The sequence below is a fragment of the Eretmochelys imbricata genome, chromosome 15 (assembly GCF_965152235.1).
Source record: "Eretmochelys imbricata isolate rEreImb1 chromosome 15, rEreImb1.hap1, whole genome shotgun sequence".
In the NCBI taxonomy this organism is placed as follows: Eukaryota; Metazoa; Chordata; order Testudines; family Cheloniidae; genus Eretmochelys; species Eretmochelys imbricata.
In genome coordinates, this window is record NC_135586.1 from 10,600,916 (window position 1) to 10,628,879 (window position 27,964).

Consider the following 27,964-nt stretch of genomic DNA (forward strand, 5'->3'; position numbering starts at 1 on the left):
AATTTCAGAGTAACAGCCGTGTTAGTCTGTATTCGCAAAAAGAAAAGGAGTCCTTGTGGCACCTTAGAGACTAACCAATTTATTTGATAACCAATTTATTTATTAAATAAATAAAGCTCATGCTCAAATAAATTGGTTAGTCTCTAAGGTGCCACAAGGACTCCTTTTCTTTCCACTAGCAACAAAGCAGCTGATCAGCTGTGTCCTCACTCTGCAACAGCAGCCATGAACAAATTCACCGATTTCCATGGCTGCATATAGCACAGGGTTAACAGACTGCAGATCAGGAATATGCAGAAGAGAAGCAGAACCATTAGCTAGCATAGAAGAAAGTCATTTGTTTCCACTGACATCACAAAAGCAAGAAAGAAATTCCCTCCTAGAGGAAAAGAGGTGAAGCAGGGCTGGTTTAGAGAAAGGGAAGGCAACTGAAGTAAATACCCCACCCAGCACTCTGGAATCTAGCCTCCCTAAGTACTATGTGATAAAACAGCATACACCAGCAAGGCATGAGGTTTCTCTTTAAACCCCAATAAACTGCTAAACAGTCCTTTACCTTCTAGGGTGCTACTCCACTGAAACAATTTTTAATGATCATCATAACACCCCATTAAATATGTACATTTAATGTTATTTTAATATATAACTGTGTGTGATGTTTGTTTTAGATACTACTTATCCCTTAGGGATATTCCCCACCCCCCATTTTCATACCCATACTTAGCACTTGCTGTGCTTTGCATCTTCAGAGTGCTGTTGACATTAATCTTTGCAACCACTCTGGGAGGGAAATAAGTTTATCACAGTTTATCAGATAGGAAAAACTGAGCCACAGAGAGAAGTGATTTCTTTAATGTCACAAAACAAGTTAGTTTCCAATCTGGATTAGAACTCAAGACTTCCTGGCTGCTGGTCCTGTGACTGACAATCACACCCACTATCTATCTCCCTGCCATACCAGAATTACAGGCTTTAGGACTCCACAAAGCCTACAGTACAAATGACAACCCTGGAGTTCCATAATAGGACCAGTGGATACCCCCATTTTGAATCTGAAGGTAAAGTCCACTGATGATGTAGCCCCAGTATGCAATGTGTCATCTTGATCCATGCAGCCATGCTGCACCTCTTGCTGGGACCCGCCAGCTATGCCCCGAGAGTAACAAACAAGGGAAGCTGCAAACTGCTCCATTTTGTGCCATTTGCATGCAGTCCTCATGCCCCTGGCAACTGCCATTACTGTCTGAGTTGGGAAAGGTCTGGGCATCCATGTTTGGGTAGGTCTACACTGCAACGCAGACCAGGATTAGTAGAACTCGGGTTAACAGATCCTGGGTTTGTTAACCGAGGGCTTCTGCATCTATAGCCTCAGAATAGGAATTGTTGAACCTTGGGTGCCAACCTGGGGCTCTAGCATCTACACTGCATGACACAGGCCTGAGTCCAGCCAACCATATCCCAGACTTCCTCACGCCCTCCCAAAATGTGGCCGCTCTTGCTCTTTGTTCATGATGCAGTGGGGGAAAACTTGACTATCCACCAAAAAAATCGGCCGTAGGAGCGTGGGACACTTTTGGCAGACTGCCAGAGCACAAGTCCAGTGGGGCTGCATTAACACTGCAAACCAACAGGGCTTGAACCCTGGGTCCCAGCTTGACTCAGGTTCGGACCTTTCAGCCCTGTAGGGCCCTGGGACCTTGGGTTAGTTCCATTTGTGTGTAGATGGAAGGGGATTAGAGCTGAGCCTGAGTTTGAACACTGGGTTCACATTGCTTACCCTTAGGGTATGTCTACACTGCAATAAAACACCCACGGCTGGCCCATGTCAGCAGACTTGGGCTTGCATGGCTATAAAACTGCAGTACAGATGTTCAGGCTCAAGCTTCAGCCTGGGCTCTGGGACCCCGGGGTCCTGGCCCGAGCATCTACACTGCAATTTTTTTTATAACCCTGCAGCCCAAGGCCTACAAATCCCAGTCAGCTGACACGGGACAGCTGGAGGTGTTTTATTGCAGCGTAGATATACCTTTAATGGCTTTAACCAGAACGAGGACTGTCAGGCTGCTGCTGAACTAATTCAAGAACCAGCTTTCATTGTGATCAGCAGAAAGAACTGACGAGGTTAGAACTTGTCATGGATCAGGAAAAAGTCACAGCTGCAGCAACTTAAAAATACCAGACAGCAGGTGACAGGTTTCAGAGTAGCAGCCGTGTTAGTCTGTATTAGCAAAAAGAAAAGGAGGACTTGTGGCACCTTAGAGACTAACAAATTTATTTGAGCATAAGCTTTCGTGAGCTACAGCTCACTTAATCGGATGCATTCAGTGGAAAATACAGTGGGGAGATTTATATACACAGAGAACATGAAACAATGGGTGTTACCATACACACTGTAAGGAGAGTGATCACTTAAGATGAGCTAATACCAGCAAGGGGGGGGGGGGGGAAACAACAGACGACCTTTTGTAGTGATAATCAAGGTGGGCCATTAGCGGGGGAGGGGAGAGGAATAAACATGGGGAAATTTGTTAGTCTCTAAGGTGCCACAAGTACTCCTTTTCTTCAGATAGCAGGTGGACTGTCCAGTTTGGGAAGGCTGCTGGAAGCAGCTCTTGGGGTCCTAGAGCTGCAGGGGGAGTTATATTAACTTGAGAAAGAAAGTAACAGCAGCAGAAATTGGAACACTGAAAAAGCGGTCTCACTGTTCTTGCTACTTTTCCACAGTCTCCTAATACGAAAGAGGAGGCGGTACTGGTGGCCGTAAATATATATCTAAATAGTTCTGACCTCTCTGAGCATGGAGATTTATAAATTTGCCATGAGCAGTCAGATTGTTCCTTCATTCAAGGTCATTTTATAAGTCAAATCACTTCACATCCACCCATTTCACAGGTAACTGAATTATATCTGTTGGTCATTCCCTGGACCCAGCTTCTGTCTCCCTTCTAACAAACTGCATCTGGGATGCTTAACATTGGACTGCAGGAGACTATCCTTTGCATTTTTATGGAGCTGTTCATCCATATTGCTCAGAGCAGGCTCAGTTTTACCGTACAGTAACTCCTCACTTAACGTTGTCCCAGTTAACGATGTTTCGTTGTTACGTTGCTGATCTATTAGGGAACAGACTCGTTTAAAGTTGCGCAATGCTCCCTTATAGTCATTTGGCAGCAGCCTGCTTTGTCCACTGGTTGCAGAATTCCCTGGAAAAGCAGCCAGCCTTGTAGAGTGTCAGGCTACATTAATATCTGTGTATTAACCCCTGAGGGCTCAGCCGAGTGCTAGTTCATCATTTAGCAGCAAGGCATTCCCTGGGAAATATTCCACCCTCTTACTCCACCACCTCAGCCAAGCTTCACAATCATTCATTGCTGTGTACAATATTAAACTGTTTAAAATTGTTTAAAACTTATACTGTATATGTATATAATGTCTTTTGTCTGGTGAAAAAAATTTCCCTGGAACCTAACCCCCCCCCGCCATTTACATTAATTCTTATGGGGAAATTGGATTTGCTTAACATCGTTTTGCATAAAGTCGCATTTTCCCGGAACATAACTACAACATTAAGTGAGGAGTTACTGTACAATTGGGAAAACACACAAGGTTAAGTGACTTACCCAAGATCAGACAGCAAGTCACAGGCAGAGTGTGAAACAAAAGCCATTTTTTTCTGATTCCCTGGTGCCCTATTCACTAGATCATGTTGCCTCCTACCCTGCCTATGGAGGGATTAAATCAGTTTCCCATCTCAAAGTCATTTCCACAAGTTTTGACACCCTACTACACTTGAAACAAGGCTAAATTAACAATGACCTCCATGAAAAAGGAGAAGTTCTCAGAACTCTGGAGAGCCCTGAGCAGTAAAACCAAAACAGAATGGGTGGGGTTGGGATCTATCCCGCCTCCTATAACTGGAAGCAGAGTCACAGTGCTTACTTCCCCCAGCACCCCGACTATGACTCAGGCTTCTCATCTCCCTAGGAGGGGAAGGATACCTGTAGACGTGCTCCTCTTCACTGGCCCGTGAGGAAGGAGAGCAGACACTCTCTCGGGGAACGGAGGCACTGGAGCTGTACACAGGAGACTGGGACTGAGGCTGAGGAAAGGAGATTTGTATTGGAGACTGAGAACACTGAACAAATGCGTACACTTTAGTGAACTTAACAGGACAAAGCCTGACAACAAACAGCTACAGATCAGCCTCAACCCCTATTGCACAAGCTAGCCCAGCAACACATCTCATGCGCCCTCTAGCTCACCCACGAATTCTGCATCTGAGTTGGAAACCTCCCAGTCTCCTTTCCATAGGCTGCAAGGTGGATGATTAATACTAGTCTTTTGTACTGTGGTTTTCACTGGAACATTGATGATGGGTCTTCAGATGGTATTTTATTACTAAGCCAGACAAAAGTGGGTGCCTAGACTTTCCCTTCCCCCAGTCACTCCATCTTGTTGGGAAACTTCCCCCATTTCCTCACCACATGCCAGCCTGCTGATTACCCAAATTCCTCCCTCCTCACCTCATCTCCTGCACCCTAGATACACTCCACATCAGATCAGAAGACATGCACAAACCCCTTCGCTTCCCCCTAGCATCGCACACTTACTTGCTGGTGGACGTATCGGGAGACACTGGGTTGCCACTGGTCTAAAGGGTCAATCACAGTCCCATTCAGGGCTTCGCTGGAAGGAGGGGGTGGCACTGGTGGGGGCACTGGGATTTCCTGGTATGTATGGTTTCCAGTTGGATAGGAATAGGGTGTTTCCTCCGACAGGAACACTGGCCGTTTGGAGATGTGAGAGGTGGTAGACTCCAGGTCCGCTAGCAAAGCATCTGCAGAGAAACAACAAAAAAGGTCTTTTTGTCTTGGCTAGGCAGACCACCAGTTTATTCCTCTTCCCCTCATTCACATGGTGTCACATTTACAGCCCCTATGGATGATGTACTGCCCGTCCTACAAAACACTACTGGACAGGGAAAGATTCCATTCTCTCCAGCACAGCACTGCAACGGTCAGTAAAACCTCTGCTATAAAAAGGAAACTTCAAGAGGCACCAAAGTAGCCAGAAGAAACCCCAATCTGGGATTTTGTGCTAAACTGGGGAACAGCCCAGCAGCAAGGAGCTTTTCGTCTCATTGTGCTTTGCAGTAGAAGAACTCGGATGATCTATGTCAGATATTGACACAGACTAATTACAAGCCCCATATCACTAAAACATGGCTGCGAGTGCCACTTTCTCCAGGAAACAAGCTCCCCGGAAGGGATTTTCTCTGGAGTCTCAGAAGCCTGAACCAGCACAAAAGAGACTTAAGTTTCAATCAGTCTATCAGTGCAGCAAGCGAGCATTTGCCTCCCAGAGGAACAAGATTCCTCCTTATCACACAGCAAGCCACACAAATGGTTAACTGGATGGCGCCTGCCAGGTAAAAGCAATTTCATCTCCTGGAAACCGTTCTTAACTTGCTGGGTGGAGACTGCTTATAAATTCCTGAAGGGAAGAAAAATTCTCCATAAAGCTAGAAACGTACACACTAGCATATCAGGCAAACACATAACGAGAGGGTAAGACACACTCTGGAAGCAGAATAGTCACTTTAACCTCTGAGATGAAGCAAGAAAAAGGGTCCCCGCCATTCTGGCTTTCTTCCCACAAACTTTGCTCCTTGCCCAGTCCAAGCACAGCAAGCACCCTTTGCAGTGACTCACAAACAAATCCCAGCTTGCTGGGCCTGTGATCCCACCCCAAGGAGCCTCCTGCAACCCCCAATGGTGGAAACTCCAGTGAAGCATTGCAGGTCTGTACGGTACTTGCTTTCTAAAGAAAGCCTCACTGGCTGGGTGCCCAGCCTTCCAGAGGAGCAACAGACTCCAACGCACACCTGCTTAAGACTAGTAGAGAAGAGAGGAGTTGGTCAACAAGGGACAGAGGCATTCTCCATTACCAAAGCATCCAGATGTACCAGGCAGGACAGTTCAGAGACACAGAATGCTGCCAGAGTGCAGTGAAGTAAAGCAGCTTACATAGGACTAGGAGATGAGGCTGCCTCTCCAGAAGCCCCTTTAACTGCTCTGGATCTCAATCCCCTTCACCACAACTGCAGACCAACAGTCTTCAAGGGATCTCTCAGCCATTTTCCTCTGTGTGCAACAGCTAGCTTCAGTTCCTTCAGAACTCAGAGGGAAAATCTCTCTCATTGCTAGGCTTCACAGACATCTGGGCTTTCCAAAGCACAGCACAGCTCCCAAGCCCCAGCTGGCATCACACAGTCCTACTGGTTGTCTCCTCAAAACCCCTTCGTGAGCTGAGCAGCTCATACAAGCCCAACACATTCAATAGCCCAAACTGTATTCAAGGGTCAAATGGAGGACAGATGTTGTTACACTACACAAAGAAGGAAGGGGAGGCTTTTCTGTTCTCCCAAGGGCATCTTCCTCCATGGGCCAAGGTGTTACCATGGAGAAAGACCTCTTAAATCAGAGCCCCCCCATGGCAGAGCAGAATAGAGAGCCCCAGCAGAGGCGGTATGTTAAATTAATGCCATGACTTTAGTCTCATCAAAAGATACTCCAAGTCATTTAAACCACAGTCGCCATCTTATGGTGGCCAAAATATCCCAGGAACAGATTCCCCAAGGGCTTTTCACAGCCATGGAAAAGTCAATCCAGCCTTTTTTAAGCAACAGAACAGAGGGTGGATTCCAGAGTTATACAGACACATACCTCAGAGGAGCCAGGGATGTACTGCCGCTGCTCTGACTGTGCAGGTCCAATGTCTGTGTGGTTTTGTGTACGGTTTCCTGCACAATCTCTATCAGGCAAGGTGTGGTTCTGGCCTTCTCAGGGCCAATGACTAAAGCAAATCAGACTCCACCAGGAAGCAAGAAAACCACGCAAACTCAAGCCTTCGGAGTCTCCACACCCACAGCACATAAAAGCAGAGTCCTGTGCAAGTCATTCTGGACACACCTTCCTATCCCTCCCATTCTACTGCTCTTCTCCTCTAAGGGGCAGACGCAAGTAACTTTCAGCTCCTCACAAAAACCGCCTTCTCAGATCACTTGCCCTTCAAAGGAGAGGCTGAACAGAGGGTACTCCATTTCCTCTTGCTGCACAGCACAAAACTAAGCAAAACTAGCTACATGCACCTGCTTGGTCCCGTGTGTCTGTGCATGTGACAGGGTGGACAAGGAGGGGAAGGGAGAGAGTGGAGAGCAAGCGCAGTTGATGTAAAGAAGAAACCCAACCTTCCCAGCTGCCCACTGACAAAGGAGAGCCACAGTGCATGGAAAGGAAATATGGACACAACCACTCTACTCCCTGCTTGTGAACAGTAACGTGGCAGACAGTACAGTTTAATGATTAACTCCCCCCCACATCCTCCCCCCTTCCTGACTTGAGCAAACACTACAGAGCTGAGGAACAGGAAGCTGAAGGAGGAGGGGGATCACTCACAGTTACTCAGCCAGAGCTTCTGAGCCAGATGATGGGGGGGTGGTTGGTGACGAACTGTGCTTCAGCTTTACAACTGCTTCCAGAGCAGTTCAGTTACATGCACCAGGGCAAGATCCACCATGGTCTGTGCACATTGGGTGGAGAGAGGAAGAGAGAGGCAGGAAGGGAAATAAGATAGAGATCTACCATCTGAAGAGCTGAGAAGCTCATTGTGAGGTCAACATAAGAGTAACGTTCAGTTCACTACACTAACCTTCACTCCCCAAAAGGGACACTGGAGCCCAGGTGGTCAGAGCCTGCTGAACTGTACCAGTCTGTGGCATTTTTATCATGTGGAAAAGTGCCCCCTAAAGATTAGTCCGTCAAGGCCTTGATAGACTAGCCCAGTGGTTTTCAAACTGTGGGTCATGACCCAGTACTGGGTCACGGAACGTAAGGCACTGGGTTGCGGCAGCTCTGGCCAGCACCGCCGACCGGGCCATTAGAAGTCCTGCTGGCGGTGCTGCCCAGCTAAGGCAGGCTAGTCCCTAACTGTTCCAACACCAGGCTGCACCCCAGAAGTGGCCAGCAGCAGGTTCAGCTCCTAGGTGGGGAGTGGGAGGGGGCATGGGGCTCTGCGCGCTGCCCCGAGCATCAGCCCCGCACTTCCATTGGCCGGGGCGGTACCTGCGGGAGAGAGCCGCGCGCCTCCGCCTAGGAGCGGACCTGCTGCTGGCCGCTTCCGGGATGCAGCACCATCCGTGGTGCCAGGACAGGCAGGAAGCCTGCCTTAGCACTGCCGCTGACCGGGAGCCGCCCGAGGTAAGCCCGCATCCCAACCCCGTGCCCCAGTCCTGACCTCCTCCTGAACCCCAACCCCCTGCCCCAGCCCTGAGCCTCCCCCAAACCCAGAGCCCCCTCCTGCAGCCCAAACCCCTCATCCCCAACCCCAGCCCAGAGTCCTGACCCCCTTCTGCACCCCAAACCTCTGCTCCATCCCAAAGCCCCCTCCCACACCCCAAACCCCTCATCCCCAGCTCCGTTGGGTCATGGGCATCAACAATTTTCTTCAACTGCGTCGACAGAAAAAAAGTTTGAAAACCACTGGACTAGCCCACAGTGCAGGCTGCTCCCGATATACAAATGTTACAGGCTTGGTTGATTTCTTGGATAAAGAAATGTTCCTTCTTGAATATTCCTCTCCTCCTCCCCCTCCAAGGCAGGCAGTGCTGTGTGATATCGGAGAAGCAAATAAAGTTTCTCTTTTCCAACCAACATGAAACATGTTCACTGAATAATCTGAACTCACTGGAGACCCATAGGTTTTATATTGCTGCTGGCCAACAGAGGGCACCATGAAAGTTCTACACACAGCTTGATGGAAACTTTCAGAGCAATTCGCTAACTTGGCAGCAGCCCATCACTCTGCGTGTTCAGCTCCAAAGAGCTGCCCTTATTTTAGATTTGCACACCAACCTTCTGCCAATGCCACTTATACTGCAATTTCCCAGCCCCCAGAACACACTGCAGTATCTCTGGAACCACAACCTGACACCCCAGTAACAGCCACACATGCTGCAGTAACTACTGTTTTACTATTGCTCTTAACAGTCTCCAATTGAGACTTTCTACATGCTAGAGCTTCTCTTGTAGTCTGGAAACTTCCAAGGTCTAAGAAAGGTCAGAGGCTTCACTCCAGGAAATGGATTTAGTCCTCTTGTAGCAATGAGACAGGTACAGCACAGTATGACAATAGAACTTCAGGTCCACTGTTTCCCCAAGGAGCAAACTTGCCAGGAATGAAGCAAAGGGACTGTATTTAATGTGTCTCAACCTGGACTCCCAAAGATTCACAGCACACAGACCTGGGGGCATAGCAGTGGAAAATATTCCACTTATTGGTTACTAAATAAGGCTCAGTCTTCCCTTGGTGACATGGAAACTGTATACAGGGCTATAGCTGCTAATCTCCAACACTGGGGCTCCCATTTTCCACTCTGTTACTGTCAGACCTTCTAGTGTGGGCAGAATATTGCAGGATGGGAAGTTGGAGAAGGGGAGTCTCTACTACAGCAATATTACTCAGTGCCATTCCTACCCTCCGTTATCACTTCATTCCACTCATAGAGCTTGTAAAACGCTGAATCAATAACGCAGAGATGAGACACACAGCAGTCTCAATGCTTACATCATGAGATTCCTTAGCAAGCAATACCTGACTCTGCATGGCTGGTGCTCCAAAGTCACCAGATTGCTCGGCCAACCGTACCTGCGGAAGGAGCTCATGAGACAACGAGCAACAGGCTTTGCTATGGCAAGTCAGACTGTGGAACTCTCTTGGTAAGACCAACTATTACACTCTAAAGTGGAATCTGACTTCAGCTCAGGGTGTAGCTCAAACTGTATCCTTCACAGACTGAGGACACTGTGTTTACATTCAAGCAGCTGGCTATTCTACACCAGCTTTCCTGTGTGATGGGGATTTTTAAAAAACTGAGGCATAGAATATCTAGATATTTCTAATGCACACAGTGACATTGGAACACCAGGTCCTTAGCTTGCACCTCCCCCAGGAAGCTTTGATAACGAAACATAATTATGAACTGCAATGTCCCTGCTATTCTGGTCTTTGAATCCCACAGCTCTGCCCACGCAATTTGATATGAACCAGTGGCAATTAATACTGACCATGATACCTCAACGTAGTTCCCAGCAATTGCCAATGTTCTGTCAATGATTTAGACAGCTTGGGACAGTGGTTCTCAAACTGTGTTGCATGCAGCCCCACTTGATAGTCTGCAGAATGAAATATATAGCAGATCAAGCAGTGCAAGAAAGGGCAGTTGGGGTTGGGAAAGGAGTTGGGTCCATTAGAGGATCCCTTTTTTATGAGAAGGTCCACAAAATGAAAACGCTGGAAAACTTCTTAAGATAAACTACTTTTACCAGTTCAAACAGCACTGAGAGAGTTAATCATCTCCATAAGTAAGGCTAAGCTGTACACTGTACATTCCTTCCCTATCTCTCCTGCACTAGACACCCATGCACAGCCCTATCAGACGGAGAATAGCTCATACATTCCAAGGACTCTGCTGCAGTTTCCCTTGCCATTCCCTTGCATGTCAGCACTTGCTGCTATCTGGAGAACACAGTATCCTCAGGCAGAAACACCTCTACAAGCAGCCACACAGGCAAATGCCAAGGCTTCCTACATCCCAGGTTTGTCTAACAATCACAACACAGCACCAGGAAGGCGCACAGGAACAGTTATCACAGAGCCCCCTTTACACATTTACAGTACATGTCAGTCTCCTTTTCAATAAAACTAGCAGTTGCGCTTTGGCTCCTTCAGTAGACACTATTTAGCAAAGCCTTCCAAAAGAGGCGCAGATAACATTTTCACTGGCATTTTCCCTAGGACATCAAGGTTTCCTCTTTGTTTAGCCCCCTACTGAAAGCCTCCTATGCATCCTAGGAATGTCCCTTGAGGGAGGAGAGAACATGAAGCGGGAGACAGCAGTGAAAGAGTTATGGTAAAGCCCACAGCACAGCACACTGGCAAAGCTAGAGCAGGCATAACTGCTGGCCTCCTATCCACCCTGGCTCCTTATAACATAGGTTGCCTTCCACTACTCATGTGCAATCCATGAGATTTCCACAAACCAATACACTCTATTCCTCCTACCAACCCACCCTCATGCCCCACAGCAAGATTTTCGCACAAAGAATTACCGGAGAAGATGTTTGCAATCCAATTTTAATGATGTCATGTCTAGCTCTCAGCAGAAAGGTACTTGCTAGCTACATTACAGAGGCTTCTCTGACTACCAGTTCATAAGATGGGAGACTACATCCCAAGGAGATAGTCAGAGGAAAGCATATACTCACTCTTCTACCCACAGTGATCCCTCTCTTGTTTCCAACAGCCTATTGCACTAACTGAAGTCTGTGAGTTAGTGGTACAGACACATTACATCATTAATCATACCAAGGATGACAGAGTTGGTGCCAGAGGTGAGAGGAATCCCTAGGATTTCCACAGGCAGCTCATCTTCCTTCACAGCTGAGGAGGGGTCATTATTAAGGTAAGTGGACAGAACACCAAAAAGGAGCGAGTTTGTAGCACAATCTCTGCCCTACACCCAGTCTATTGGTCAGAAAGGAATGGTAACGTAATGAATACAAGATACCCCAAACATTTCATAACTAGCGGCCTTTAATTTTCCACAGCTAAAGGCCACTTCTGTGAATTCTGATCCATCAGGCTATAACACTACTCCTTGTGGAACATCTGGACAGTGAGCAATAAGGATGGATCCAGGACTTTTCCACTAGCCACAGTGCATAGCTAATGCTGCCAATGTTCAGCCACAGAGCTGGTCTCCTAGCAGTGCCACAGGAGATTCTCATCACCTCTACAGCTCCCTCATGTCCCAGAACCAAGGATGTGGTGGGCAGTACTGATGAAATATATTTGGTCATACGTGCTACACTATCCTCACTGCAGCCAGGTTGCTTAGAACTCACACCCATCTTCATATGTGAATGCACCACGACTCTCCCGAGCACCCAAAAATTGTTTGGAACTGTCGGATCTGGGCAGTGGACATCTCCAGGGGCCTGGTAACTGGGAGCAAAGAGCAGTAACTGCTAAGTCAAGTTTAATCAAAAAGGATACGACATTGTAGGAATGGTCACTCTATGCCGGGGCGGCCAAACAAACTGTTGCTCGCAAGCCGCGTTACAGCTCTTTTACAGTTAAAGAGCGGCTCGTGGCACTTCCCATGCCCTCCTCCCATTCTCCACCTCCCAGAGTGGGGCGGGGGGGGGGGGGAGGACAGCACAGGACCTCTGCCTTGCAATGGGGTGGTGGAATAGGGGCTTCTTCACAGCAGGGAGGGGAGTCTCGGGGCTTCAGCCCCGCAGGGCATACCACCAGGGCTCATGGCTCCAGCAGGTGCCTCTCTGCTCTCAAACTTCTGAAGATTGTCCGGGCTCAGAGGGTCTGTGCAAACCCAATCCAAGTTAGCTTTCAGCCCTCTAAGTGACATTCCATTCTCCAGCCAGTTTACCCCAATACCTGAAAGACACGGCCTGGATTCAGATCCTTACACTTTCACTATCCTCCTGTGAGAGACAGTCCTGCTAACTCTCCAAAACCTAGGATTTCAGGGTTGAGAGAGACCCCTCTGGACAGACCTCCTCTCAGACAAAAGCCCAAGAGCCAAACTTTAAAACAGCAACCCTCCTTTCCCTCATTAGTTGCAAATGAATCTTGCCTCCCCCGAGCTCCACAAGTACATGACTTGCACTCTCATTTACAGGGAGACAGCTCAGGGCGGTAACACGATCCCATGCAGGACAGTTTTACATGGTGAGTAACTGCAGAGGAATGGGGAGCCTGGGTATATTTATCCCATTAAGCAGCCTTTCAGAAGGAGCACTTGCAGTCCACTAAAAGAGCTGATCCAACAAAGACATGCTGGAGCCTCCCTCCCCAAAACGCCTGTAGGGGACAGACCTGCCCACGCCCTGGCAGAATCAGGCACCCATGGAGAGGGAAGAGGCGGGGGCGCTCTTGAACTGGAATATCAACAAGGGCAGTCCCTTCAGAAGTGCAATTTTAGCCTAAAAAGGGGAGAGAATAATCAGAAAGTGGAAAACAGGGGCAGGAAGGTGTGTAAGCTAGCTCCTGGTATAAGGAAGCCTAGGCACAAAAGTCTAATAGATACATCTAATTACAAACTACAAAAGGGACTCTCGAAAAACAACTCACTCCAAGGACTACTACCAGAATAATAGCAAAGAAGCATAAACTAGAATATTATATTTATGTGTATTACCATAGCACCTAGGATCTCTAGTCACATACCAGGAGCCCTTTGTGCTAGGTGCAGTACAAACAAAGACCAAAAAGATGGTCCCTGCCCTAAGGGGCTTACAATGTAAGTATAAGACAAGAGACACCAGACAGGCAGGGGAGCACAGAAGTAACTAAAAAGACAATACTGATCAGCATGATAGGCAGTGGTCTCTAAATACTAGCAGCCAAACAGCTAGCAAGATTTTTATAGGCATAAAAACTAACCCCCTAAAATAGCCCACCAATTCATGTATGGCAGAAAAGGTGTAAATACAGTTTAGCTTACCTTCATTCTGGTAATATGTAAGACATTTTGAAAAGAGGCCATTTAAAATGTTTCCATAACTGAATGACACTTTGAGATTCTTACATAGAAGGCACTTGAAATCGAAAGTACTTCCCAGACATTAATGAATTAAGTCTCACAACCCTCTTATGAGGTAGGAAATGATCATTATACCCATTTTTTCAGATAGGGAAAAAATGAAGACACAGGATACGTCTACATTGCAATTAGACACCCGCGACTGGCCCATGCCAGCTGACTCAGGCTAAGGGGCTCGGGCTCAGGGGCTGTTTAATTGCAATGCAGACATTTGGGCTCAGGATGGAGCCCAAGCAGGGCCGTCCTTACCCATATGCAAAGTACGCAGCTGCGTAGGGCACCAGGAAATTTGGGGCACCATATTTCCTGGTGCCCTGCGCAGCTGTGTGCTGCTCCAGCCCCTGCCCCGCTTCTTCCCCAGGGCCCCCACCCCTGCTCCACCCCAGCCCCGTCCCCACTCCACCCTTTCCCCAAAGCCCCCACTCAGCCCCACCCCCACTCCCCTGAGGACTGCAGCAGGGTCGGGCCTGCACTCACTGGCAGCGGGAAGTGCAGCAGCCCGGCCCCAGCCACACTACTGGTGAGTGCTGGGGGGTGGTTCCCTGGTCCCCCTAGCCAGCCCACCCCCACGGTTGCCTGAGGCCAGCCACCCCTCCCCCACGAATACCTGAGGTCCCCCACTCCCACCCATGGGGGGGTGCTGTGTAGGGCCCCAGAATAGCTATGGACAGCCCTGAGCCCAAGCTCTGGAACCCTCCCACCTTGCAGGTTACTATAGCCTGGGCTCCAGCCAAAGCCCAAATGTCTACACCGCAGTTAAACAGACCCTTAGCTCGAGACTTGTGAGCCTGAGTCAGCTAGTATGTATGGGCCAGCCACGGGCTTTTAATTGCACTGTAGACATACCCACAGAGAGAAGTGATTTGCCCAAGACCATATGAGTACTAGCAATGGTAATACAGACCAGACACTGGTATTTTTCCCTGCTCTGCCCAGATCTTGGGCAAGTCAGGTTGGCTTGACCCGCTCTTATTAGGGTTAGATGACATGGTAAAAGACCTCAGCAACTGATTTGTAATAGTGCTCTAGCAAATGTTATTCCATTCAGGTTCTTATACTTTGCCCACCATAGTCATATCTGTGCAAGCTACAGAAACCATGGCACAGACCCACTTCTTTCTGTCTGCTTGCCTTACAATGACCTAGCCTCCACTCTGATGGGAGATCAGGTGCACATTCACAGAGAAATCCTTGGGATCCCTCTATCCTCTGGCATCACTGTTGGCCTTTTGGATGAAAAAATGGGGTAATGTATCTACAGCACTAACCACTACAGCTGCATGGGTGCTACAGTAAGGGGAGGAGATTTTCAGGAAATTGACAGTGTACGCAAGGCTTCAGACATCAATCACCATAGCAAAGCAACAGAATCATAGAATCATAGAATATCAGAATTGGAAGGGACCTCAGGAGGTCATCTAGTCCAACCCCCTGCTCAAAGCAGGACCAATCCCCAATTTTTGCCCCAGATCCCTAAATGGCCCCCTCAAGGATTGAGCTCACAACCCTGGGTTTAGCGCAACAGATAGAGATCTATGGGCAGCTACATCACACAGCAGACGGACAGACAGACTGACACACTAACTTTTTACCAGAAGTATTTTACAATTGTTTTAACATGGTTCAGGCTAACTCAACAACTTTTGACCAGCCAGCATGAATGGAACCAAACCAAGTCTAAACAGAGTTGTAAACACAATTATATTTATATTGCCTTAGGTTCTGTCTCTTCTGAGGCTCCAAGATACATCTACGCTATGTGAGGAAACTGGAGACACTATCATTATATGGAAAGAAGGATACTCACCTGGTTCCAGGACTTCTCTATTCTGTTCAGGTTCTTGTGAAGCCCTCATTACTTTAGTACCCAAACACCTTCCAGTCATATATTAAGTGATGTGACTTACATGTGTCACATATGGCTCGGTCTCTCCCTCCCTGTCCCCAGGAGAAAACGGTATGTTTTTAAAAACTTTATTACAATGTACACTGCGCTATGTATTTGTATTAGTAGAGGCAAGGTTGAAAAACTGTCCCTTGTGTTTGGAAGGAAAAGTGGCGAGATTTGTGGGGGACCTGTTTATTGCTTCCACAGATTCAAATAACTGGGACTGCAATTAGGGTTGCTAACTTTGTAATATTTAAAAACTGGACACTCCAGCAGGAGCGCCGGAAGTCCCATACTGCACATCCTCTTGGAAGGGGAATATGAACACTGCACAAGGATTGCACTAGCTTTTGACACAGACCTCTTCTTGCCTCGATCTTCTGAATAGGAGCCAACTGTATGAGCTGGGGAAACCCTCGAAAATCCCAACAGGTGAGCTCAGACCAGACACAGGAGCCTGGTGTTGCTGAGCTGATTTCTCTTAAGAGAAGGGTCAAGAATACTGTTCATACAGCGTGCTGAGATATGAAGGACATTTCAAAAGCATTCCTGGAACTGGCTCAGACCAACAAGCCCCATCACTTCCTTGCAAGTTTACATAAATAATTTGCTGAAAACCATGACTGCACAGGAGCTCAGCAATGGTACACTTGGCAGCATTAACATGCTGAAGGTGCTCCAGGCTGTCAGCACCTCCAGGGGTCAAACTTTTTGGTAGCAGCTTCCCACCGTGGGAAGCCTTCTACACACGGACTCTATAGGAGACCAGTTGGCCATACTGTGGCTGTGTTCCAGAAGTCCCTGTAAACCACAACCCCTTTCCTTGAGTCAGCTCCTCCGTTCCCCCTCCTCCTGCCAATGAGGCAACAGACTAGGTATTTTTGGAAACGTTGGTTCCATTCATATCAATATTTGGACAGGTAACTAAGCCCAATCTTAACCAGACCCACAAGGTATGATCACATAGATTCACACAGACACAGTGCATAGGCTGAGAGAAATTGCGAACTGCCTTAAAGATCAGCTGGTAGTTTCCTGAAAGATCAGCTCAAATCCACAGCACCTACTTAAAATCCAAACAGTACAAGGAAACCACAAAATAAAAAAGAAAAGGAGTACTTGTGGCACCTTAGAGACTAACAAATTTATTTGTGCATAAGCTTTCGTGAGCTACAGCTCACTTCATCGGATACATAGCACATCAAAAATGTTCCACTTCATTCAAACCTCAGAAGCTAGACTGGATCTAAACTCAAACAAGCTGAGAGGTGTCAGCAAAAGGGTGTGTTAAAAAAGAATTAAAATCAGATTATGCATTTCCCTCTTGTATTCACAAAGACAGCCTGCGGCTCCCTTCCACTAAGTCTGCTCTCAGTCAGATCATGGGGGTGTTTCACAGTGCTGTGTAAGCATCCTTCTACTAAACAGACTAAACTGGACTAGTTGCCCTCCAGACTTCTGAAGCTCTTGAAAGTACAAAGCTGACACTTAGAAGTGGCTGGATAGTACTTGTAGTTATAAATGCCAAGATAATGCTAATCAAATCTCTCAGGCGTTAGACGATTGCTTACAGGGGTCAGGAAGCAACATCCCCTAACCTCTGCTATATGGAGTGTTGCAAGTGAATTGTCTGGAGTGGAGGTGTCACTTCTTCTGAAGCATTAGGTGCTGGCCACAGACAGAAACAGAATGCTAAACTTGAAGAAGCAATGGTCTGATCAGATACCACCACTCGTTTGTTCTTATATGCTATTGGGTTGGAAGGTTGTGCTCGGATTAGAAGGCTACAAAACCAGATGCAGCCACTCCAATGTCTTATGACTTAAGCTACATCCATGCTACCCACTCCATCACACTGCCTAGGATAATATACACCATGAAGTCACCAAGTGGAACCCTGGGAGCAGTAATCCCCACTTTACTGGATGTGCATACCCTGATGAAAATCATTGGCCACTTTGCCCACTGTATTTTGTCCCTTTAAATCTCTATCAGCTTCAACTCGTTGTTGTGTACTTTATACTTTGCTTCCAGTATTGAGCATCTGAACTTAATTGGAATAGTGCAAGTTCTTCCCTGGGCTCCGGGACCATTTACTTCCCTTACTAAATATCCTGCTACTAACTTTTTTTTTTTTTTTTTTATAAATAAAGAGGTGTGGTTTTGTTTTTTTAAAATCTGTACTTCTGCTCTTTAGCCAACAGCAATTTTCCCCACTTAAGAAATAGAAAGACACCTTAGATTTGTTTCCCCTTGTTTTTAAGTTTAGTCCTCATCCTAGCAAACTCACCTCAGGTCAAAAAGGATTATCATATACTGGGTCCTATGGCTTCTATGCTTTGCTCCTTTGTATTAGGTAATGACAATAAATACAATGTACTTCATTTTACAGCAGCTACATGTGGCCATCTGGCTCCTGGTAAACAAGACCCTCAGTTGGGCAGAGTTTAGATGCCCCTGGGATAAAGGTTCACAGACATGAACCCCAGTTGTGTGAAGCTAGAATAAGAAAATATCCCATGCGGTAGATGTATTAGTTCTCCCCATTCATGTGGTACCTTTCCACCCAGACTCATTGCAGAGATCAGGGGTTCATGGACCTCTAGCCCAGATCCTGAATGAAAGGAAGTGATTGCCAAAGATGTGTAAACTGACGGAAACTCCCTTATCTGCAGCTTCACAAACAACCTCTAAAACAGAGTTAGGAAAGAGTTCAAAAAGTCACAGCACATGAGCAAACCAGCAGCCAGAGTTGCTCTCAGTTGCTAGAACACAGTAGGAATGCAAATACCGTTTAAAAAGTTAACCATTTGTGACGAAGCGGGACTGTTCTTAATGTTTCCTCTGAACAGTGTGGGGGTGCCTCAGTTTCCCCTATGCAGTTCTTAAGTATCTAGGTGGTGGGATAAGGGTGTATGATCATTGCAGAGCCCTAGAGGGCAGGTGTGTGCAGGGGTCTGGACACAGAGAATGGCCGACACCCTGTTTCCTGGCAACTGACGGCCTGGGCTCTTCCCCCCTGCACGGTGAGAGCTAAAGGGTTGGAGAACAAAGGAATCAGGTGACCTCCTGGCCTGGGAAAGGGACAAAGCCCAGAGGAGGAGGGGCTGGAGAGAGTTTCAGTTTGGGGCTGGCTGGGGACATGGAGTGAAGTGCAGATATGGTTGTCTGGCTCACTGCACCCCTCCAAAATGGACCCAGCTGAGGGGTCCTGTTCTCTGCACCTACGAGCTCTGTTTTAGACCATGTTCCTGTCATCTAATAAACCTTCTGTTTTACTGGCTGGCTGAGAGTCACATCTGACTGTGAAGTTGGGGTGAAGGACCCTCTGGCTTCCCCAGGACCCCGCCTGGGCGGACTGGCTGTGGGAAGTGCACGGAGGGGCAGAGGATGCTGAATGCTCCGAGGTCAGACCCAGGAAGGTGGAAGCTGTGTGAGCTTTTTGCCCTACAGACAGTCTGCTCACAGAAAGGAGACTTCCCCAGAGTCCTGACTGGCTTGGTAGGGAGCAGATCGAGAGCATCGCCCGGGGACTCCGTGACACCATTTAAAAGAAATATTTTTAATCGTTTAAACGGTTAACTGTTAAGCAGCTGGGCCCATTCCAGCCAGGTGCCACAGCTGGGTCCATTCCTGCCAGGTGGCGCTGCTCTGGCCAGCACAGGGCCATGGGGCCGCTGGGACCAGCTGGCCCCTGGCACGGGGCCCAGGGTTTAACAGTTAAGTCAGTTAACCGGTAAGACAACGCTTACTGGTTAACCGGTTAACATTTTTTACTTCCCTAGAACAGCCAGTTTCTAGCAGGCTGAAGAAGATGATCCCAGATGGGAGTAGATTGGCCTCTCTGCTCGGACTGCCAATTGTGGTGGATAGGGACAAATGGAACAAGTACAAACATTCACAGAGGATTAAACAGTACAAATTTGTCGTTATTGACCTGGGCTGGATTTGAGCCAGCATCCTTGGGACCATGACCAGTCCACTGAGCTATCCAGTCCTCCATTTATTCTATCACGGGCAAAACAGCACTGCAGGAATTTCAATCAGATGCAGGCTTACTCCCAGAAAGTTTCTAGACCTGGGATCAACACCTTAATTCAGAAATAAAAGATTTGCTCTACTCTGACAAAACACCGCCAGGAAAACCTTTATGAAACTCAAACAAGCAGCCACTGACTTGGCCCCTCCATAAACAACTTCCCAGGGCCAAGGTCCCTGATCAAAACACTGGTTCCCTCATATTCCTACAGGAAGAGGGGCTCAGCCAAGCCAGTTATCTGAGGAACCAGACCCTTCCTGCTACATCAGCATGCAGCTCTTCCACAAGAGCCAGGTCAAACACACAGAATATATTGCTATCCCTAGACTCTCATTGAAATACCTTCAGAATCCTGTACAAAGGATACATCACCATTCAAGCGCAGCTTCTCACAGGGAGCAATGAGCACCAGTCCAGCATCACACCCTCGAGGTGTAGGAGACTCCCAGGATTCCAAAGTGCCAGTTCTGGCAGCCAGAAATGCCCATTCCATGGCACACAAGACCAGGACATAAGCTGGAACCTGTTCACAGCCACACATTAAGATTGTCCCAACAGAAATAGGCAGTTCTAAGCTGTTTCCAAAAATCAGAGAAGCATCTATTTACAGGATCATAAATATCACTGAAAGACCATTCCTGAGTGCAAGGATTGTAAGCGGAACTGAGGACACTTTCCAGCCAGAGGACTAGATACAAGGTAAATACAAAGTGGAAGGGGTGTTAGCAGCTACAGGAAAAGCCCTGCAATAGGAAATTTAGCATGTCAAACACAGGGCTGCAAGATGCTTGAGATCTCAGCATGCTACCCCCATTCCAAGCTGTTCTCTCCACCCCAAATACTGGCATCAGCCTGAGCTAATTGATGTCTGCCCTCATAGCTGCTGCAAGAGAAAAGGGATCCCACTATCCTGGCTACTAGGATGGGGAGCCAAGCTCTTTGATTCCCTTACTCTCCTTTCCTAGCAGGCTTTATGCCTGGACGTCTGTTCTTTAGTGTGGGTAATTCCCTCCCACATCTGCCTGAAAAACATAGACAAGACATGCAGCATGGAGAATGCTCTTGGGGCTGGAGCTCTACTCCCCATACTGCTGAAGACCAGAGAAAACTTGGAGAAGAGCTCCAACCTGCAAGATCCAGCTGTGGAGAAGCAGCATACAGCCACTGCTGGGCAGTGCTCCAATTGCCCACTCACCAGCACATCTTGCCGATGGATAGTGGGCGAGTACATTTTTTGAGCCCTGGGTGGACTCTGTTTGGTTACAAAACCCAAGTAACAGAAATACTGACATAACAGTAGGAATATATTGACAGGTTTCAGAGTAACAGACATGTTAGTCTGTAGTAGGAATATATTGCAGGCATCCATATCAGAACAATAATCTCTTAACAAAGCTACAACATCGACTGGTACAATAGTAACAGTGGATCATTTCAACTACCCCAATATTAATTAGTTAATGGCACGTTTGGAACAGTTTGAAGAAGCAACTTGATGCCATATACAACTGCAGGTTAGAGCAGTTTGAGCACCTTTATGGAAGGAAAGGATGCTAGATCTGAATTCCCCCATGAAGAAAGTGCAGGAGCTCTACTGGGCAGTCGTCATGGCACAGCTAGGTTAGACTTCACAGCAGAGGACAACTCCCTTAGGGATAACAATTATCAACTTTAAGGGTCTGACCAATCATGGTGCCAATCACCCTTAGATCCCATTGATGCCACTGCAGACAACGGTTGACTATCAACCTATGAACTGTAAGGTCTTCAAGGCTGGGACTGTCTTTTCATTCGGTGTTTATACAGCGCCCAGCACAATGGGGTCCCGGTCTATGACTAGGGCTCCTAGGTGCTATAGTAATACAATCAAATAAGAATGGCTGCAAGCACATCCAAAGAAAGATGTAAAAAACCTTACACCACACAGCCCCCAAGTGAATTATCTGTCTTCTTCAGAAATCTGTCAGAGACGAGAATGCCTGTAGGACTTTGAGCAAAAAAAAAAAAATAAAAGGAAAAAGGGAGAGTAAGTCGCAGGGCTGTGCAGAGAAGTTACATAAGATTCAGGGGGGAAACAGAATGTTTAAACAGTTCAAGTACTGTCCAAACAACAAACAGATTTGATTATAAGCTGCCAAGCAGGATGGCAGTTGTAAATTTAAAAGATACACACAAAGACAATGATATGAAGGACAGAAATACTAAGATAAATCGTAAATCCATTCAATACACTAGAAGCACAAATGCTGCCATGAAGACTGGGGGGCCCTCCAGACCACCAAGGGGAGAGGGGCCAGCAACAGGATGAGGAAGCAGAAAAGAAATGAAATCCGTATCAGTCTTTAGCACTGAAAACTATAGGAACATTCCGATTCTGAAGATTATTTTAAAACAGGAAAACAGAATGCAGGCTTGATACATTTTAGTCTTTATGGAAGATGTTATGGAGCAACCTGAGAAACTCAAGTGCAGTAAATCATTCACATGGGAAGGCATTTATCCCACGGCTCTAAAGTGAGTGAGTGTGAAGATACCGAGGACAGAAAAATATATCATTAGAAACACAACTGCACCTACAGATTAAAAAGCCAGTAGTGGTGGGGGCAAGGTAGATCTGGGGAATCACAGATGGATGAGCACCACTTCAAGAGGTTAGGTGATTATAACGTGAGTAAATAGAACCTGACAGGTCAAACAAACAAGCCTCACAAACCTGCTTGAGGGTTTTTTTAAAAAAAGTTAAAGGGATGTTCGTTCGCACATAGAATTTGCTTAAAGTGTTTTTCTCTCTAATTCTAGCTACCAATAAAGCACCTTCTAAATAGCATGGCTGGATTTTCTTTTAATTCTTTTTAAAAATATGTAAGGGTTTTTCTGCCTTCCCTGCTGATGTTTACAGAGCGTTTCCAGCAAAAGAGTGTGAGATGACCTGAGAGCAACACCAAACAGTTTCCTTTAAGAGAGAAGAAAGGCGAACAATCACCAATATAACAGCAACACTGACCACACGTTTAACCTACTTTTCAATGACATTTCTCTTAGAACATAAGAATGGCCCTACTTGGTCAGACCAAAGGTCCATCTAGCCCAGTATCCTGTCTTCTGACAGTGGCCAGTGCCAGGTGCCCCAGAGGGAATGAACAGAACAGGTAAACATCAAGTGATCCATCCCCCGTCACTCATTTCCAGCTTCTGGCAAACAGAGGCTAGAGAAATCATTCTTATGTTCCATGGGAGGCACTGGGATCTGTTCCCCTTCCTGTTCCCTCCCTGTCTATGGCCAGGAGAGCTGGGCCCCTGTGTACCCCTCTCATTGCACCCTTGACCCCCACCCCTAAAGAGGGAGAAGAGGATTGGTCCTAGGAAAGCTGCCCTCTGGTGCCACCTAGGGCTCATAATTACATTGGCCAGTCACAGGTCTGCACCTCCTTCCTGGGATGACCTTCCTCCTTTTCTCCCTCCTCTGTCACATTCCATCTCTCCTCCTCCACTGTCTCCTTCTGCCCCTCTGGCTTCTTCTCCCATACAGAGTGCACAGTGAGGGTCTGACAAAAGGCAAGCTGCACCGATTGTCAGCGGGGCTTGGGTACTGCATTCACAAGCCACTGGCTGCATGTTGCACTCTAACTGCCCTGTCTGGACCCTGCTGGCACACTCTAGATACCCAAAGCACATTGACTTAGTCCAACAGGGTCCACAGGGCAGTGAGACTGCAACACGCAGCTTGTTGCTTGAGCGGTGAATCCAGCAGTGCCCCAAACCATTCAAAATCACCACGGCTTGCCTCTTACCAGACCCTCACTGCACAGTCTGTGCATGTTCCACAGGGGCAGTGGAAATGAATGCCCTCATAGGTGCAATGCTATTTGCGGTGTTCATCAGACCCGAGTGATGGTGAGTGGTACACCTGTGTGTGCTTACAAAATTAGATTTTAAGAGAGAAATATTAATTTTGTAATTACAAGTAAAATATAGGAGGATTACTGAAAATGAGGGAGAGTTGTCATCTCTGCTACAGCAGGTAGAAATAGATTCAGACAAAAGTATATATTTCAACCTTAACAGTGCATCCTTAATAAAAACAGAATAGTGACCTGGTGGCCATAATTTCCTTGGACTAGCAATGTTTTTGACACCATCCCTCATAAAAGATTATGGAAAACAACAATGGGGTAGAAGGCAAAGTCATTGCATGGATTAAAAATTAGTTAAGCGTTAAGGACCAATCTTAGTGATCAGCAGTTTCTCAGCATGATAACAGAGGGTGCCCCAAGGATTAATACAAGGAACAGCATATTATTTATAATTTGGCACGAGAAGTGGACAGTGAACTGGTGAAGCCTGTGCATGGCATTAAGGTTAGTCCACTCTGGAATCTTTTGTACCTTTTCCCAAGCAATGGTGTAACCACAGAGCTCAAGAGTTTCGCCAATGTGTCATGTAAACACAGTGGTCCACAGAAAAGCAGGATAAACAGTTGGAGGTTTGGGCAGGAGATGCAGAAGGTGAGAGCTAGCAAAATCTAGAGTAGTTTACCCTGTAAAGGAGAAGTGTTAGAAGGCACCTGACTGAAATTCTCTTACCTTCTTCCACAGCATGAGAAGAAAGGGGGCATTTGTTCTAAATGCACTGCCTTTTATACCACAAGGGGTCATCAAGATAATTGCTGTGATCAAATAATTTTATGACCATGAACATATGTACCTATGCAAGGTAAGACAATGAGAGTTGTAATCAGATCACAGGACATTAGGGTGCAACCTGATCATCTACAAGAGTCAGGCAGGAGTATCCCCTACTCAGAGGGTGGAGATGGATGGCAGGAGAGAGATCACTTGATCATTACCTGTTAGGTTCACTCCCTCTGGGGCACCTGGCATTGGCCACTCTCAGCAGACAGGATACTGGACTGGATGGACCTTTGGTCTGACCCAGTATGCCATTCTTATGAAAACACCATTGCACAAATGGTCAGACACATGATGGCTTTCAACCCTCCCACCTTTCGGTGAAGCATGCAGCATTGGCCAAAGACAGCATAGAGCACTTCATGAACAAACTGTCTGATGTGGCATGGCAACTCCTATGTGCCTAGCTAAAAATATTGCCATGCTGAGCAAGCGTATGGAGACAGGTCTGCTACGTGGAGCCATGCTCCTGCTCATCACATTGCACTTGTAGGTGGAAGCCAGAGCATGGCAAACGGGAAATGAAAGTCTCACCATGTAAAAAACCCAACAACCCTCAATCAATCCCTTAATTTTCAAATAAACTTTATTCTTCATTCACTTTGTTTTCCCTCTACAATTTACCATAGACTTAGATCAGCCTTCCTGCTCTTATCTTCATCCTCCTTTGCTGGGGTCTGTGCCCCACTCCTAGCTGAGAAATATCTCCTGCTTTTCACCCCACCCTGAAGGCTGCCACATTCACAGAATCACAACTCATGGCCGCAGTATAGTGTAGACCAGAAGATGAACCCCAAGAAGGAAATAGGTTTCATAAAGGTAAGAGTAAAGACCACTGAAAAAAACAACCTTTAAGTACCAGTCAAAATTGAGAGGTCTGTATTATTGAAATGGAAGCAGCACAAGAAATACAGCCCCTCCCGACCACACACACAGGATCCCTTTTTAAACCTAAAACCACGTCCTAAGGAAAAAGGGTTTTCATCCTGAAAGAAATTAAAGTCCCCATTTAGCTTCAGCCTTGGTTGTCCCCCTCTGGTCCCTGGACACAGGATCACAACGATCCTAGATAATATGAAACAGAGTAATTTATATTAATGCACTGAAGTCAGGGAGCCCAGCCAGCAACAGTCAGTGCAGCACAAATCCAGAATGACTTCAGTGTCCCAGCTCATCAGACTCCCAATCTCCTGACCTAGGACCTGGGGAAAATCACATTCACACCTTTGCTATACCAATAGCAAAAAAGCTATAGCTTGTAGGCTCACAAACACATTCATGTACACACAATACCTTAGCATTCCACTACTGTCCAAGACTCCAAAATTAACTTGGTATGATATCTGAATTCAGAGAGCCTACAGGGAAATGCACAGAGATGCTAAGTCTTGGGTCAGTGGTTCGGCCAACCTATGAAGATAGCCTCCTTCCCCACCAGCACAGACTCCCCTCCTCTTCCATCTCTGACTGATCCAAGTTTCACTGCTCAGCGCAGCCGGAAACTAGACCGAATTCAACCTCCCAAAGCCAAAAAAAAAGAAAGCTGTTTCTGCCAAGAGAGCACTGAATATGCTGCATTCCATTTCATTAAAACAATTACTAAAGAGCTAGCCAAGAATTACATAAAGCTTCCTCTCTGCACCACCCCGAGACCCTTCCCTCCATCCCCCCCACCCAATCTTGCACACCATGCAGCCTCCCAGCTCCGCACACAACAAGTCCATTACACATCACACCACAGTGAGATCATGCTGGAGGAAGCAATGCAAAATACCTCAAGTGTCACTAGCTACTCCATCCCCCCCATTCCAAAACTTATGCAAGATGAAAAGAGACCAAACCTCCAGCACATCTGAATGCCCCAAATCCTCTCTTGCCACCACCAAAATGGTGTACTAAGGTGGCGCATGCACCTAGTCTACACAGCCCTTTGCTTTTTGGCCAAGATAAAGCTTGGTGGCATTTACTAACTGATAGGCTCTCTATGGGGCAAGACTACAACTGGCCCTTGCAAGAGGATGAACTATGATCTAACCAGTCTTTTCTCCCTCTAACATCTCTGATCCATGCCTCTAAACAAGCTCAAGAAGCAGAGGGTCCTGGAGGTGCCAGATGAAAGCAACCCTTTACTGAAGTATAGCAGCAACATGCCAGATTGGCTATACATAAGAGACACTGCCCACGGGAACTGCATGGGAGAGCCAAACAGCAAACCTCAGATTAAACTCCAACAAAATGGACTGAAAACTACAAGCTTGGGGCTATAGAATCTGTCTGATGATTCATTCCAAATGCTACAGCTCCCAGCTTGACTGACAAGTCAGAGCTCCTCATATTTCACAGCAGGAATAAAGGGCAGGCTTCTCCTGGGCCATGCCTCTCACCCACCTAGAGCAGTAAACTGGCCACTGATGAGAGATTTCGTGATGTGAATGAAATGGCATTTCTCCCCCTTCCCCAGGACTCCAGCTCTCTGCAAGGATCCTAACTGCTGAAGCTGCTCACAGCCAGTCAAAACAGCCCCAGCCCCATATCACACTGCTATCAGACTTTGAGAGCCCAGGGAGAGGGAGGAGGGAAAGAAGGTTACCCAGCTCAGAACCACTATTTCCAAACAGGTTTCAGAGTAACAGCCGTGTTAGTCTGTATTCGCAAAAAGAAAAGGAGTACTTGTGGCACCTTAGAGACTAACCAATTTATTTGAGCATGAGCTTTCGTGAGCTACAGCTCACTTCATCAGATGCATACTGTGGAAACTGCAGCAGACTTTATATATACACAGAGAATATGAAACAATACCTCCTCCCACCCTACTGTCCTGCTGGTAATACTATTAATATTAATATTATTAATATTACTATTAATACTATTAATATTATTAATACTATTAATAATGCTATTACCACCAGGACAGTGGGGTGGGAGGAGGTATTGTTTCATATTCTCTGTGTATATATAAAGTCTGCTGCAGTTTCCACAGTATGCATCTGATGAAGTGAGCTGTAGCTCACGAAAGCTCATGCTCAAATAAATTGGTTAGTCTCTAAGGTGCCACAAGTACTCCTTTTCTATTTCCAAACAGGTTCACTCCATTGGCTACTCTTGGGTGCAAGGGACAACTTGCAGGGACAAAACAGAGTCACAGGGTCACCTGCCAGCAGAGAGGATTGGGGAGGAAAAAACGTAACTTGCAATAAAGAGGGAGTGGAGAGAGAGAAGGCCACTAGATCCCACCCACAGCTCACAGCAGCTTTGGGCCCCACAAACCATAAGACTGACCCCAACTTATGCTCACTTATTCTCAGGCTCTTTTGCCTCTTTCTTCATACAGTTTTTGGGAATATACTTCCCTACCCCACAGGAGGCTTTATTAACGTGAATTAAGCTGGCCCAACTCAGTGTCACCAGTGGTAAAAGGAACCTACTTCACAGAGAAAAGCCTTTAGCTTTATTTATAATAATGAAAGAAGGATGGAGTCCTTAATCCACCGCAACTCAGTTACAGTCCCACCTATCCAAAAGCTCGTCTATTCTTGCCATTTTTACAGTTTACTCATGAAAAGCACCATACCAATTTAGTCCATAGACAACCATAAACACCCCTGTCACAGCAAGGTCAAACCCTCTTCTCATTTTGCTCTCCAGAGATGGAAGAAAAGTGAGAT

General features: G+C 46.8%; 1 protein-coding gene across 1 annotated transcript in view; it reads right to left on the minus strand.

Moving 5' to 3' along the window:
* PXN (paxillin) overlaps positions 1 to 27,964 on the minus strand; it is a 64,092-nt gene that overhangs the window by 26,369 nt on the left and 9,759 nt on the right. Inside the window, exons 2-3 of the mRNA XM_077835006.1 lie at positions 4,611 to 4,837; positions 3,999 to 4,099 (exon numbers count right to left, since the gene is read on the minus strand). Of these exons, the coding sequence (XP_077691132.1) occupies positions 3,999 to 4,099; positions 4,611 to 4,837 (328 nt within the window). The remainder of the gene's footprint in view (positions 1 to 3,998; positions 4,100 to 4,610; positions 4,838 to 27,964) is intronic.